General features: G+C 48.8%; 1 protein-coding gene across 1 annotated transcript in view; it reads right to left on the bottom strand.

Moving 5' to 3' along the window:
- The window catches only part of LOC143300290 (uncharacterized), a 152,589-nt gene that overhangs the window by 68,704 nt on the left and 69,329 nt on the right, over nucleotides 1–14,556 (bottom strand). Inside the window, exon 21 of the mRNA XM_076613885.1 lies at nucleotides 1,033–1,307. Coding sequence (XP_076470000.1) covers nucleotides 1,033–1,307 — 275 coding nt within the window. The remainder of the gene's footprint in view (nucleotides 1–1,032; nucleotides 1,308–14,556) is intronic.

The raw sequence follows: 14,556 nt of genomic DNA, 5'->3' as shown, positions 1-14,556 counted from the left end.
TTTTGTTTGTCTTTTGGGGGGTTGGGGGTGGGGGGTGGGGTTGAGGAGTCTTTTTTTGTTTTTGTTTTTTGTATTTTCTTCTTTTTTTTCCACATCCCCTGATTCAGTAAATGAAAAGTTGTATAATTATGGAACGCTGGGTATTGGTCCTGATTACTGTCTCATTTTGAGTTCATTGTGTATTGGACTATATTATATAAGTATTTATAACGGTTTGCATCTGTCATTGTTAATGTACTCTGTATTCAGAGATACCCCCCACCCCCATCTACATGTATTCTGAACTGTCATAATGAATTTATATACAAAATAAAATGGTGGTCAACCCAAGAAAGTCTGGGACACACACACACACACACACACAAAAGCTGTACTACACCCACCCACCAATGTTGGCTTCACACCCAAACTCACATAAAAATATAGCTGCACTTCATACAAACACATACATGTTGGCCTCACACCCAAACTCACATAAAAATATAGCTGCACTTCATACAAACACATACATGTTGGCTTCACACCCAAACTCACATAAAAATATAGCTGTACTACACACAAACGCATGTTGGCCTCACACCCAAACCAACATAAAGCTATAGCTGTACTACACACAAACACCAATGTTGGCTTCACACCCAAACCCACATGAAAATATAGCTGCACTTCATACAGACACATACATGTTGGCTTCTCATCCAAACTCACATGAAAATACAGCTGCACTTCATACAAACACATACATGTTGGCCTCACACCCAAATTCACATGAAAATATAGCTGTACTTCATACAAACACATACATGTTGGCTTCACACCCAAACTCACATAAAACCAAAGCTGTACTACACACAAACGCATGTTGGCCTCACACCCAAACCGACATAAAGCTATAGCTGTACTACACACAAACACCAATGTTGGTTTCACATCCAAACCCACATGAAAATATAGCTGTACTTCACGCAAACATAAACACACCCACACATACACACACACACAGAGGCATGCTGGCCTCCCACCCCCACTCACAGGCACATTTTCAGTGGCACCAGCACCGATGGAGATTTTGGGCTTCAGCTCAAAGGGACTCTGCTGGTCCAGCTTGATGGGGTTGGCGTTGTGCAGCAGACGCACCAAGCGGAAGCGGCACGTGACGCCATAGGCTGTGCGATTGGTCACGGGCAGGGCCGTCTTCTGAGACACACCCAGGCAGCAGAACTCCTGGAAGTCCATGGCACGCTGGATCTGGATCAGCTGGCGCTGAATCCTGGGAGTCACCATGTTGGTGCCGGGCGTGTTCAGTTCTGAAACAAGGGGGAGGTGATAGGAACTCTTGATTTAAATAATAGCAACTATTTTTTAATATTTTATTTTTTGGAACATTCTGGGTGAGAATGTTTTGACAATCACAGGCAAGAGGTAATGCTTCACAACTCTGCAAATATCAAACTCTTTCAGTAATTTTCAATCCTAAAAGATGCTTTGAAATAAACTTAAAAATTCAAAGAAGTTGGCGACTTGATGTCAATAAAAAAACATATGATATACCATTGTTTGAGCTTTTCATGTCACCTAAAAACCACTGCCACAGAGCCCAAACCTGTCAGCAGGTCAGATGCAAATGATGCAGATAAAACAGACCTGCCTAGGCTCCCAAATGCCTCTCAGTAGTAGAACCCCAGTTTTCAGTAGTTTTATGGTAGTTTTCAGTAGTAAAGTAGTAGTATGGACATGGCGGGATTTCCCCTTTAATACACTTTTCAAGTCATCTTCTTCCTTGTATATATACTAGCCAAGACATGATAACGGGCTAAATGTCAAACACAAGTGAAGCTTTCAGTAATCACATGCAGATATACCAATCTCCAGAAACACAAAAAGAGCACCTTCACGCGACAAAATCACCAACACAAGATGGCTGACTTACAGTAACCATCATTTATTCTATTCATGACCCAGCTTTCCTTTCCTTTTCTCTCTTTCTTAGTTTTTATCTGTATACAGAGATAAGATTCCAAAACTGTGAACTTCACTGAAACAGGTGAGGGGATCTTGGGGACTTTTTGAGTTTTTGAGAGAGAGTGTGTGTGTGTGTGTGTTTCAGTTCAGCTCTGTGTGTGTGTGTGTGTGTGTGTGTGTGTGTGTGTGTGTTCAATTCAACCTTGTGTGTGTGGTGAAAGAGGGGCGAGGATGGGGAAATGCATGCATGTATGCCTGAGAGAGAGAGAACAAGGACAAGAACAAAACTTTAATCTCCAGGCCTCCGGCCTCTAGAAAGAGGTAAAAAATACACAACATGGTGATCACGCATCGACAACAAAATGTACAAGAGAGGCAAGGCCTTCAAGACTCACTTGTGATACACTTAAAAAAAAAAAATTTAAAAAAAAAGTAATCGTTAAAATGTGTTCTGTATTTGTTATTATAAAGCTTCGGGTTAAAAGAAAAAGAAAAAAGAAAAGAAAAAGTCCTAATGGCAGATTCAAACCCCGCGTGTTCGGGTGAGAAGAAACTGTCTTACCCATTACACTATCGTGGCTCCTTAGCTGACGTTAAAAAATATAACATTTTAATATGCTTTTTTAAAGGGCAACAAATCGTTTGCGGTATTCGCAGTGAGAATGCTGTTTAAATCATATTATTCTGGTGTATCTTGGACCTTCAAAAAATCTTTAAGGGCAATTAAAAGTTCTTTTTAAGTCTGCAGTAAAGGAGACCTGGTTATCACCCCAATCACACTGCAACATTTAGCCGTTTTCTCTGGATCTAGATAGATGTACAAGTTTAGTTTCACCCGGCTGACACGGTCAATTCAGTTTCTCTTTTATGTTCATTCTAGTTTTATAGTTTTAAAGTTGATATGAAAATTGAGTATTTTGTTAAACTAATAACATGTAGAGCCAAGTACAAGTACTTCTAAATGTCATATGAAGTGAAAAGGACTTCATTTTGAGAAAAGTCAAGACTGGAAATTTAAAGTGTATCACAAGTGAGTCTTGAAGGCCTTGCCTCTCTTGTCTTTAATGTCTTTACATACTCCTATTTTCCTTCTTCCAGACACTTGCTTTGCTTCTTTCCAAAACTGTTTGCTGTCTTTGCTCTGTAATGCTAGACGTCTGGCTTTATCATGTCTATAGCTGACTTTCTTTACCTTACATAAATCCTTATATTCCTTCTGAGCTTTCACATAGGGTAATCGGTGCTTATCACCCTTGGTTTGTCTTAACATTGTTAACAATTGTCTGGCTTTGTGTTTTCCGTCTTTACATTCAGCATCAAACCATGGGGCATCTCGATGATCACTCCTGACACACACACGCTTCCTCATACATTCACTCGCTCTCAACAATACATTACTGAATAGCTCCAAAGCCTCATTTACAATGTAATCCAAAAGAGAAAACGCATGTACACACATATTCTGTAAAATGTCTGAATAAAGATTTTCTCTGAAACTGTTCGCCTTTGTTTGATCCCAAGCTAATCTATTAATCCATTTAATATCATTTACTTTCTCAGTACAAGCAGTGTCTTCACTTTGAGCAATTGTAAACAATACAGGGAAATGCGGTGAGTCAATAAATGAAACAACCTTCAATGAGCGTACAAAATCCATAACACACGACTCTCTGGACATTATAACATAATCTATGGTACTTCCACCTGTAGACGAGGCAAATGTTAATGAATCATCAAAACCAAAATGACATAACCCATTCAAAATAACACAATCAAATGAGGAACACATCTCTAACAAATCTTTACCAAAAGCGTTCTTTTCTCTGTCATCAGATTTTCTCTTAAACAAATCATCTTCCTGAAAACGCGACCAATCCCACTTGTCATTTTCGGTGCCGTCAGCTGAGGACAGAGCGTTTACACAACCAGTCCGTGCATTCAGGTCTCCTATTATCATCAAAGCAAAATCTTTTGCCTGCTCATGCAGATCAACAATGTACTGCTCCAGAACTTCTATGCCATATCCATGTTCTGCAGTATTCCAGTATTACTGTCATATGGGTGGATGTATAGACAAATCAGGAAAACATTTTTTTCCAACATAAGTAACAATTTGTTTATTTCCAAAATCACTAAGTGTTCATATTTTACTTTAATTCTTTTCACTAACTTTGAAAATACCTTGCGTACAAACAATAAACCCACCAGTTTCTGGCATTAGATGTTATTTTAACTGCCTTAGCTACATATGTATCATAGTCCTTAAATGCATGGTAGTCGTATTTGTCTGAATTAACAAATGTTTCGTTCAGTGCAAAAATGTCATAGCACAAAAGTGATTTTATCACATCTTTAATGTCAAGTTTCTGCAACCAACCATTGCAATTCTACGTACATATTTTTATTTCATAAGGACCTTGGCCACACCCCTATTTCGGAAGACTTACATTTCTCCCTCTCTCCCCTGTATGTTGACCACCACCTCTAACCCCCCCCCCCCTACCCCCCCTCTGCTGTTGACTTTGACCCCCGTTCGCTGCCCTGAACCAGTGTTGCAGTGTGTGTGTGTCTGTGTTCTGTTTTCTCACGACCCCCCAGCCACTGACTCCGCGCGAGCCCTGTTCCATGTGTTGACCGAGCTTCTTGTGTCTGACACATTGGCAGTGCTACGCCCCCGTGTGTCGCGTGAACCTTGCTGTGACCTGTTCCATTCACCCTGTGACGAACCCATGATGTCACAACCACGGTTCGGTTTTGTATCTTTCATATCTGGGTACTCCGATGTCAGGAGTAAGAATCGTTGAGCTACTGGGCTGTTGTGTTTGCATGCTGTGACCACCCTCAAGTGGGGGAAAGTCCGCCTGATTACAGACAGATGCTTCGTTTGTCAAGTGTGTACTTTGGTCCTCGGCTGTACCCTGTTTCTCTGCTGTCCCCCGGTCCCGGTCCTCCGCTGCCCGCCGGTCCTCTGCTGCCCGCCGGTCCTCAGCTGCTCTCTGGTCCTCTGCTGCCCTCCGGTCCTCTGCTGCCCTCCGGTCCTCCTCTGCCCGCCGGTCCTCAGTTACCCGCATCTTGGTGTTCTTTCTTCCCCTTTCCTTGCTGTCGCCATGGTCTCCACTGTCTGCATGACTGAACTGAAATCTCTTTAGTTCCTTCACTTTCTTTTTTTCAAGGTCATATGTGAAGACCCCTTCTGTCATTATCAGTTTATCAAATCTGAACTTTGGTTTCTGACCAGTATTGTACAGGTCCTTTGCTACATTACTGAGTCCTTGTCGCTTCTGTCGCACAGTTTCAGAGAAATCCTCCCTGACATATACACTATTGATTCGGTCTGATGAGCTCAGATTGCGAGCATTCTTCAAAATCAGTGTCTTTTGTTTACAAGACAGCAATTTCACAATGATAGCAGTGTCTTTTTGAGTTCTGTGTGCTCTTTCTATCATAATGTCTTCTGTGATCCCCATTCCCTGTCGGATCACTGCCTTCACCTGTCTCTCACAGTCATCCCAGTTCTCTTTCTCCTGTTGGTTCTCCATACCAAAGAATAACAGATTGTTTCGTCTGCTGTGGTTTTCAAGGGAGTCACATTTCTGGCTGATCGTTTTCAACTCATCACGTAGAAATTCGTTCTCTTCTTGCAAATTGTCACAGAGAGATCTCAGATCCCCGATTTCCTCTTGAAGCAGCTGGCACTTTTCATTAATCTTGTCGATATGTGCAGTCACCGAAGTCTTCACGTCAGTCATGAATCTCTGTAGCTGTTCAGCCTGCTTGTCTTGCTTCTCTTCTATTCTTTGAAAGCAGACTTGTATGTCCTGTATTCCCTTTAGGAAATCATGTAGCCCCAGAGCTGTTTGCTGTTCACCAAACTGCCCTGCCGAGTCAGTTCCCCCTTGACTCCAGTGCCTCCGACGTCAGTCAGGGAAGTATCCACTCCACATCATTCTTTTTCAGGTGAGTTTGGACCAGGGTTGGACTCAATGTCCCCAGAGGCCAACAGGTAGCATGCCATGAAAATTACAGCAGCAGCAGTCAACACACCAAAACACGACTGTTTGTACTCAACTGTAGTTGATTGCTGAAAAACAGCAACCTTGGTGGCAAAAAACTCGGTCTGTCTTCAAGCACACAAAGTGTCTTTCCATGGTACCACATCCTTGAATGAGGAACAACACACCCACTGGCCGAATAATATTGGATTTATGGAATAAAATGTTTATCAGGGTAATAATAAACTTGCCTGTCACCTGCCAGTGCTGCAACGCACTCACTGGCATGATACTGGTCTCACACAATTACACAGAATGTCCTGGAAATCGTTAAAAATGAGAAAATTTCACCATCATAAACACGTCGCCATGTTGCATCGGCGCAACCTTGACCCCCTGATAGAGAGAGAGAGAGTTAATATGCTTTGTGTTTTGTTTTCAATGCTATTCTGTGTGTGTCTGTGTGTGTTTGAGAAAGAGAGAGAGAGTGCATGTGTGTTTGAGAAAGAGAGAGAGTGTGTATGCATGTGTGTGTGTGTGTGTGTGTGTGTGTTTTCAATTCAGCTCTGTGTGTGTGTGTGTGTGTGTGCATGTGCGCATGTGTGTGTGTTTGAGAGAGAGAGAGTGTATGTATGTGTATGTGTTTGTGTTTTCAATTCACCTCTGTGTGTGTGTGTGTGTGTGTGTGTGTGTGTGTGTGTGTGTCACTTCAACCCTGTGACTGGGGTGAAAGAGGGACAAGGATAGGAAGAAAGTGTGTCTGTATGCCTGAGAGACAGACAGACAGAGACAGAGAGAGACTGAGACAGATTTAATATGCTTTGCCACTGTGTTTTGTTTTCGGTGCAAATAGGAGGAGTTTGTATTATACTCCATGTTTGGTGTTACATATACTTACCATGTCAAACTGATGCAAACTAGGCCTATTGGTTTGCTCTGCTTGGCCAAATTTCGCGCGGCTAACAGTGAAAAGACGGGCCCACCCGCTCTCAGCCAATCAAACGCCTCTAAAAACTATAAGCGCTTAATCATTCCGTGGCCATGAACAAAAATGCCCCATGAGAACCACGGCGGAGACGCGGGGACGGACGGGCGGGCATTCGAGTTTGACATGGTAAGTATATGTAACACCAAACATGGAGTATAATACAAACTCCTCCTTTTGGTGTCATATACTGTACCATGTCAAACTGATGCAGAATTTAAAGCAAATGGAGGAGGGCAACGCCTACTGGTTCATATGGGGAGCCCTTGTAACTGAGATGGCAGTGTTAGCTGCGACAAAGGAAATCCCCTTGGAACCGTCAGCCCTGGTCATACGGAAATTCCTGAGGTAGAAGTTGATGAAGGGATTCTCAGACCGCCAGAAGGCTGCCTCCAAGACATGCTGCGTTGGCACTGAGTGCTGGAAAGCAGCCGAAGTAGCTATGGCCCGCACTTCGTGTGCTCTGGGATGAAGACAGCTGATATCCCTGTGTGCATGAGAGTAGGCTCTACGAATGACTTGGGAAACCCAGCGGGAAATGGTGCCTGCAGCGATGTCTTTCTTGTATTCTCATTGAGGGAGATGAGCAGACACCTCTGAGAAGAACGCCTATGGCGAGACCTATCCCAATAATATTTGAGACACCGAACAGGACAGGTGCCTATCCTCATCATCTTGGGCAAGAATATCAGACAAAGGTCTGACCCTCGGAGAGGGGGAAGGAACCTCAGGGTCTTGGTTCTTAGCCAGAAACTCTGGAAGGAAACGAATAGTGATGGAACCATCTCTGTGGAAGGCCAGATCTTGTGGCATTCCACTAAGCCCATGCAGCTCACTTCTACGACTGCCTGTGGCCAGCCACAGAAGGAAAGTGGTCTTGAGGGTGAGGATGTCAAAAGGAATAGTCCCCAATGGTAGGAAGGGCTGTTTTCGAATGATACCCAGCACCAGGAACAAGTCCCAGAGGGGCACTCTTCTGGGGTCTCTAGTTTCCTTCAGAGGGGCACCCCTAGCCACCTCTCTGAGCAGGCAATCCGCTTCAAAGGCGGAACCACCTAGCTGTTTGCATTGTGGTACAGAAGGCAGACCTGTACCCTCGCACAGAACTAGCAGACAGGATGAGAACCGAGGAGCAGAGAGCCAGAAAGTTGGCCAGCTGCATGCTCGTAAGGTTCGTAGGGGTAATGCCCTGAGCTGTACACCACCGCAACCATTTCTTCCAGCGAAAGTCATACAAAGTCTCCGTTCCCTGCCTCCTTGCTCTGGTGACTATGGAGAGGAGGTAAGAGGAGGCACACCCCTGGGTCAGCACAGCCGACACAGAGGCCGACCGAGGGGTCGAGGACTTCAATGGTGATGCTGACAGTTCCGACCGCACAGCAGCCATGCGTGCTGGTGGAGCAGTTGAGGATTGGGATGCGGAGTGCCCGAGCGAGGCTGCCTCAGCAGATGAGATTTGGTTTCAAGTTCCAGGGGTGGGACCATGTGTCAGGGACTGAAGGTCCAGAAACCAGGTCTGGGCTGGCCATTTCGGCGCAATGAGGATCGGCTGCGGGTGTTCCAATCTGTCTTTCCGTATCACCTTGGACAGAATTGGAAAGGGAGGAAACGCGGAGGCAATCAGACTGCTCCAATCTAGAGAGAGAGCATCCACTGCCCACGCTTCTGGGTCAGCAACCGAAGAGATGGAAGTGGGAAGTCTCTTGTTGAACAAGGTCCACCATCGGCCGAAACCACTGTTCCCACACCCCCTGAAGGCTGTCCTTGTCCAGGGTGCACTCTGTGCGTATGACCCTCTTGGACCTGCTAAGAGCATCTGCCAAGAAGTTGGTTTTTCCTGCTCAGTGTCTCGCTGAAAGTGCAATGCCCTTGCTGTGGCACCAACGGAGGAGAGCCTCAGTCCGCATGGAGAGGTCTGCCGAGTGCGCTCCCCCCATTTGTTCACATAACATGCGACCGTCGTCTTGTCCGTGAACAAGCGGATGGTCTTGCCAGTGGCCTCTCCCATGAAGTGCAGGAGAGTCCTGCGAACTGCCTCCAGTTCCAGAACATTGATGTGGCATAGGCGCTCCTCCGGGGACCAAGTCCCTGCTGCATAGAGTGAGTCCATGTGGGCTCCCCAGCCCAGGGAGGAGGCGTCTGTGAAGAGTGCCACCTGAAGAGTAGGTGGGGCTAAGGGCACCCCCTGTGTCCGAAGGGGGGTGATTAACCACTCTGATGTCACCTCGAGGAACCACTCGCCCAGACATATCTGGGTATCCCAAGGCTGAGTGCTCTGGGACCGGCGTAACCTCAGTGCCCTCTGGAGAGGGTGCTTGGGAACCCTGTCCAGGGGAATGAGAGGTGCCATGGACTCCATCATGCCCAAGAGGGAAGAAAGTGTCTGCGCTGTATCTTGGGAGGAGTGGCGCCAGTGGCTGAGGAGGCCTGCCAGACGGTCCCAGTGATCTGGCGCCAGAGAGACTATCATAGACCGCGTGTCGAATCTCATCCCTAAGAAGTCGAAGGACTGACGTGGGGACAGATCGCATATCTGGTGGTCCATGAGGAAGCCCAGTTGGGAGCAAAGGTCTAGAAGTCTGGCCGTATGACTCAGGCACAGGGCCTGCGACTGGGCCAGGATAAGCAAGTCGTCCAGGTACACACAGACACAAATGGATTCCGAGCAGACGATGGACACCAATTCCCGCACCACCTTGGTAGACAGGAAAGGGGCAAGGGACAGACCAAATGGGAGGGCCGGGAACTGGAACCCCTTGACCCTCCACACGAACCTCCGGTACCGACAGGATGCCGAATGGATAAGTATATGAAAATAAGCATCTTCCAGATCGATAGAGGTAGGCCAATCACCTTGTTGGATGGTCTCCCAAATCTGTGCCTGTGTGTCCATCTTGAATTTGATTTTGGGGAGGAATTTGTTGAGGGGGGACAAGTCCAAAACTGGTCTCCACCCTCCCGAGACCTTTGGAATCACCAACAACCAGCCGTAAAAACCGGGGCCCGGGTCCGAGAGTTGAGATATAGCCCCATGAGGAGTGGGTGCGATATCTCTTTTTCTAGGACGCTCTCCTGCTCTGTCGAGCTGGGCACCTAAGGAGGAGGAGTGGATCTTAGAGGGGGGAGGTCCTCCACCCAAGACAGCATGTACCCCGACTCTAGCACCAACATAATCCCGTCGTTGAGTCCCAGAGCACACCACTGATGTGCATGCCGGGACAAGTTTCCTACTTGGAGGGGCTGAACGACTGGCGGTGCTGAATCGGGGCCCAGTCATTGGGGGTGCTGCCTTCTGGCCTTGGGCATGGCCGGTCGGCTTGGACGGACATAAGGTGGTTTATTCTCTGCCACTGATTCAGCACACGCTGCCTTGACAGGCGGCGTGGTATATGGAGGGGCCCTGGTGGCCAGTCTCTTCAATGGCATAGAACCCTGGAGCCCATGAGAGGTGTGGGCCAAATATGAGGCCACCTCCCTGTTTGTCTCTGCCCTGTGGCTGACAAAATGGGGCGGGAACTGGCCGAAGAGGGAGTGCTGCTGTGCTGGAATGGACCGCAGGGCAGCCCTCTCCTCCACAGGAATGTTAGAGAGGCTGAAAATGGCATCACGCCGCGCTAGCACAGTATTGAAGTGAAGGCTGGTAGCTGTGTCTGCAGCTGCCGTGAGACCAGATGCTACCCTATTGCCAAAAGCGTGTAACCTCTGGTCGGTGAAGAGGCCCGGCGGGACAGAGGAAGGAGACCCCTTGTCCTGATTAACCGGACACCGTTCCCACAGCTCATTGGCCCTGTGAAGGAACGTGTCGAAGGTGTACGCCGTGGAAACCTCGAGGGGGCAGCGGCGGGCCAATTTGTCCCACTCTGCTAACGTTTTAAAGGATAGGTTAGCTGAAGTGGGGAAGGTGGTGCGCTGTGAGACCAACATCCTGTCCTGTGCGGAGGGCTCTGCTCCGCTGTAGGCAGGGTGGTCCTGTGTGTACCAGGACCACACCCCTCCCTTGGAGGAATCTTTAAGAAACTTTCCCGGGGAAAAGGCGCCCGGGGCAGAGAGGGACTCCCTGCCTGGAGGAGGGATGGAAGCAGCACCCCTGACAGTGCGGGCTGACTTATTAAGCCATACCTGCACCATTTCTGGCACTCTGAGTTGCCTTGTGGTTCTGGAGTTAGAGTCACATGGCGTAAGGAGGGTCAAGGGTAACAAAGTAGCCTGAGGGACTGATTCGGCATACGTGACCCTATTGGGGAGGGTCAGTTCGAGCTCGGCAAAGTCCGAGTTTGGTTCAGGCTGGTCCCTAGGGAGGCACGGGCTCAATCTGTCCCCCCTGGGATGTGGGCGAAGAGTGCTCATCTGCTTGTTCGTCCTCATCCAAAGACAAGGGCTCCCACTCTTGTTCGCAGTCCATCCCCTGCTGGGTGCCATCCCAAGTGGATGTACCCACTGGGGCGTCCTGTGAGCTGTGGTCAGCCCAGCGGGATGAGCTGGAACGATCCCGAGCCGGGACCATGTCCGCCACTGTTATGTCCTTGACACCTGAAGCGGGTGGGGAGCGTGTGGACCGTAGGTCCAACCATGCTTGGGATGGTGGGTGCCACACCTTTTCAGAGAGGGCGTCCCTGGATGCAAGAGTGACCCACGAGTGCTGTGTGGGGACAAACACCCACTCATCTCACTGTAGGACCGAGGGCTGGGCAGGTGGGGACTGCCGGCTCCGCCGGGCCGAGTAGGGCCCCTGAGCAGCCGTCGGTCCTGACAAGGAGGCCGTTGTGACCGTGGAGGTCACCTGTGGGTTGACAGAGGCCCGATTTGTGGACAGAGTGGCAATATTGGTCGAGGAGCTCGACCTGACCGACAAGAAGTCGATCCCACTTGTCGGGGCTGTGTGTGTCACCCTGTGAGATGTGCTGGGTTGGGTCCGGTGGGGAGCGGACAAGGGGCTGGCCCTTGGTGCTCCCGGCAACCCAGTGTGCACCCTAGGTGCGCCCCAGTACGGGTAGAATGGGGGTAACTACCCGTGGGCACCAGCCATACTGTGACCCGAACCCCAAGGGTCACTGGTGCGTTGACCTCCATGAAGGGAACAACCTGGCCAAGTCGGAGGGAGGTCAGGTCCGACTTGGGTGTCAGTCCCGCCCGAAGACGAGCGGGCTGACTGCCCGGAACCGCCTGACACGCACGGGCCTCCCCAGCAGGGGAGACCGGCCGGATAGAGGGAAGACCTGCAGAGCAGGTTGCCACGCGCCCCGAATCCCCTCCCGTGGGGAGACTGGGGTGGCTTGGCCCGGGGTGGGCAAAGTAGAGATCCCCCCCCGGAACCAAATTTTTCTCCCCCCCCAAAAGGAGGTGGGGGAGGGGGGTCGACAGAGAAGGGAGGAGGGGGAACAACAATGGGGCCCGTGAGGACCGTCTCCGAGTGGGGACCCGGGTAATGGCCGGGCGCGGCCTCCCCTTGGGAGTCCGCGCCTAGCTGCGAGTCCCCACAGCACGGAGATGACTTGCCATTCACCCTTCTCCCTGCCTCGCGCTGGGACACCTCGGGAGGCGACGCTCGTACCTCTTTCCCCCCGGTCCCCTTCATGACCGTTTTACTGGTACGAAAGTCGCCTCCGTGATCAGCGTCTAACGACGCATCGCCGCGGTCCGTATCGGGAGGAATCATGAGCTCCGGGCCTGGGAGAGTCTCTTACCGAGTCTCAATCCCAGCATCATGATCCCCTGCCTTCGTGGTATGGCACACGAGGCATGGAACCCGTGCTTAGGCACCCAGCGAAAATCCGACCCCCAACAGAGAAAGGAAAGACAGGATCGACTTAGAGGCAGAAAAAATCGAACGAATCGAGGGTGCCGAGTCGAATCGAGTACACAGAATGTAAGAATAACATAAACACAAGCCGCATGCAACAAAATAAGGCCAAAAGGATACGCTGAACAGCCGAAAAAAGCGTAAGACGAGACAGAGCGTAAACCTGACAAGATGGCGTGGAGAGCCTTGGCCAAAGGAATGAATAAGCGCTTATAGTTTTTAGAGGCGTTTGATTGGCTGAGAGCGGGTGGGCCCGTCTTTTCACTGTTAGCCGCGCGAAATTTGGCCAAGCAGAGCAAACCAATAGGCCTAGTTTGCATCAGTTTGACATGGTACAGTATATGACACCAAACTGTGTGTGTGCGCGCGCACACGCATGTGTTTGTGTGTGTGTGTGTGTGTGTGTGTTTGAGAGAGAGAGAGAGAGGGAGAGAGAGTATGTATGTGTGTGTTTTAAATTCAGCTCTGTGTGTTTGTGTACGTGCGCACATGTGAGTATGAGGCAATGTGTGTGCAAGTGCATCTGCAAGTGCATGTGTATTCTTTTCAATACAACTCTCAGTGTGTGTGTGTGTGTGTGTATGTGTATGTGTGTGCGCACGCGCGCGTATTTGTGCACATTTCAGTGAGAGAGAGAGAGTGTGTGTGGGTGTGTGCGCGTGCGTGTGTGTCTGCTTACTTTATGCATGTAATGCGGAGGGAGGGTGGGGGGGAGAATATTTAGATCCAGATCTAAATATAACTGCAGCTGTGTCAGTGCATTGCCTTATCATGGGCTGATTTAAGTCTGGCTTGAGGCTGTTTGCAACAAAGTTTTTGTTGTGTTGCACTAAGATGCTACAAAGTAATTGTTGTTAAATGACATGACAGGGATGGAGATCAACACACAGTTGTGTGTATGCGCTGGGGGTATTGTTTTCAGTGCAGGCCTCTGTGTGTGTGTGTCTGTCTGTGTGTGAGTGTGTGTATGCGCACGTGCGAGTGTGTCGGTGCGGGAAAAGCGGATCGATCTATCTCCAGTGAAGTGAGCCGCACCAACGCACCAACGGCTGATGTAATCTCAGCAATACCTGGTGGTGGTGGCGGAGTGGAGGATCGCGTTGATGTCAAATGCTTTCAAATTCATCTTCAGTGACGAATTCGTCGGAGACAAAATATTTAATGTGTGCGGCGCTTCTTAGCACTTGCTCTGTGTGTGTGTGTGTGTGTGTGAGTGTGTGTGTTTATGGTTTTGCGGTCAGCAAAATCATATTTTTCTTTACTCGGCTGTAGTGCCGTAGTCTGGGGGCTTGAATCGTAGAAACTACGGACGAATCGTATTACTAGACAGGTCTGATTATATGTTATATTTTATTTATCTTTCCCTACAAATCCCCTCAAACAAACCAGGACATCTCACCTACAAATCCCCTCAAACAAACCAGGACATCTCACCTACAAATCCACTGACACAGAGTGGAGGTCTCACCTACAAATCCCCTCAAACAAACCAGGACATCTCACCTACAAATCCACTGACACAGAGTGGAGGTCTTTCCTGCAAATTCCCTAAAACAAACCAGGACATCTCAGCTACAAATCCACTGACACAGAGTGGAAGCCTCGCCTACAAATGAAAGCAGGACATCTCAGCTACAAATCAACTGACACAAAGCAGAGGTCTCACCCACAAACCCCCTGACACAAACCAGGACATCTCACAGGTCTACAAATCCACGGACACAGAGCAGAGGTCTCACCTACAAACCCTGACACAAAGCAGGACATCTCACAGGTCTACAAATCCACTGACACAAAGCAGAGGTCTCACCTACAAA

This window comes from Babylonia areolata, chromosome 26 (genome assembly GCF_041734735.1).
Source record: "Babylonia areolata isolate BAREFJ2019XMU chromosome 26, ASM4173473v1, whole genome shotgun sequence".
In the NCBI taxonomy this organism is placed as follows: Eukaryota; Metazoa; Mollusca; class Gastropoda; order Neogastropoda; family Buccinidae; genus Babylonia; species Babylonia areolata.
This window is presented reverse-complemented; position numbering and strand designations above follow the sequence as displayed.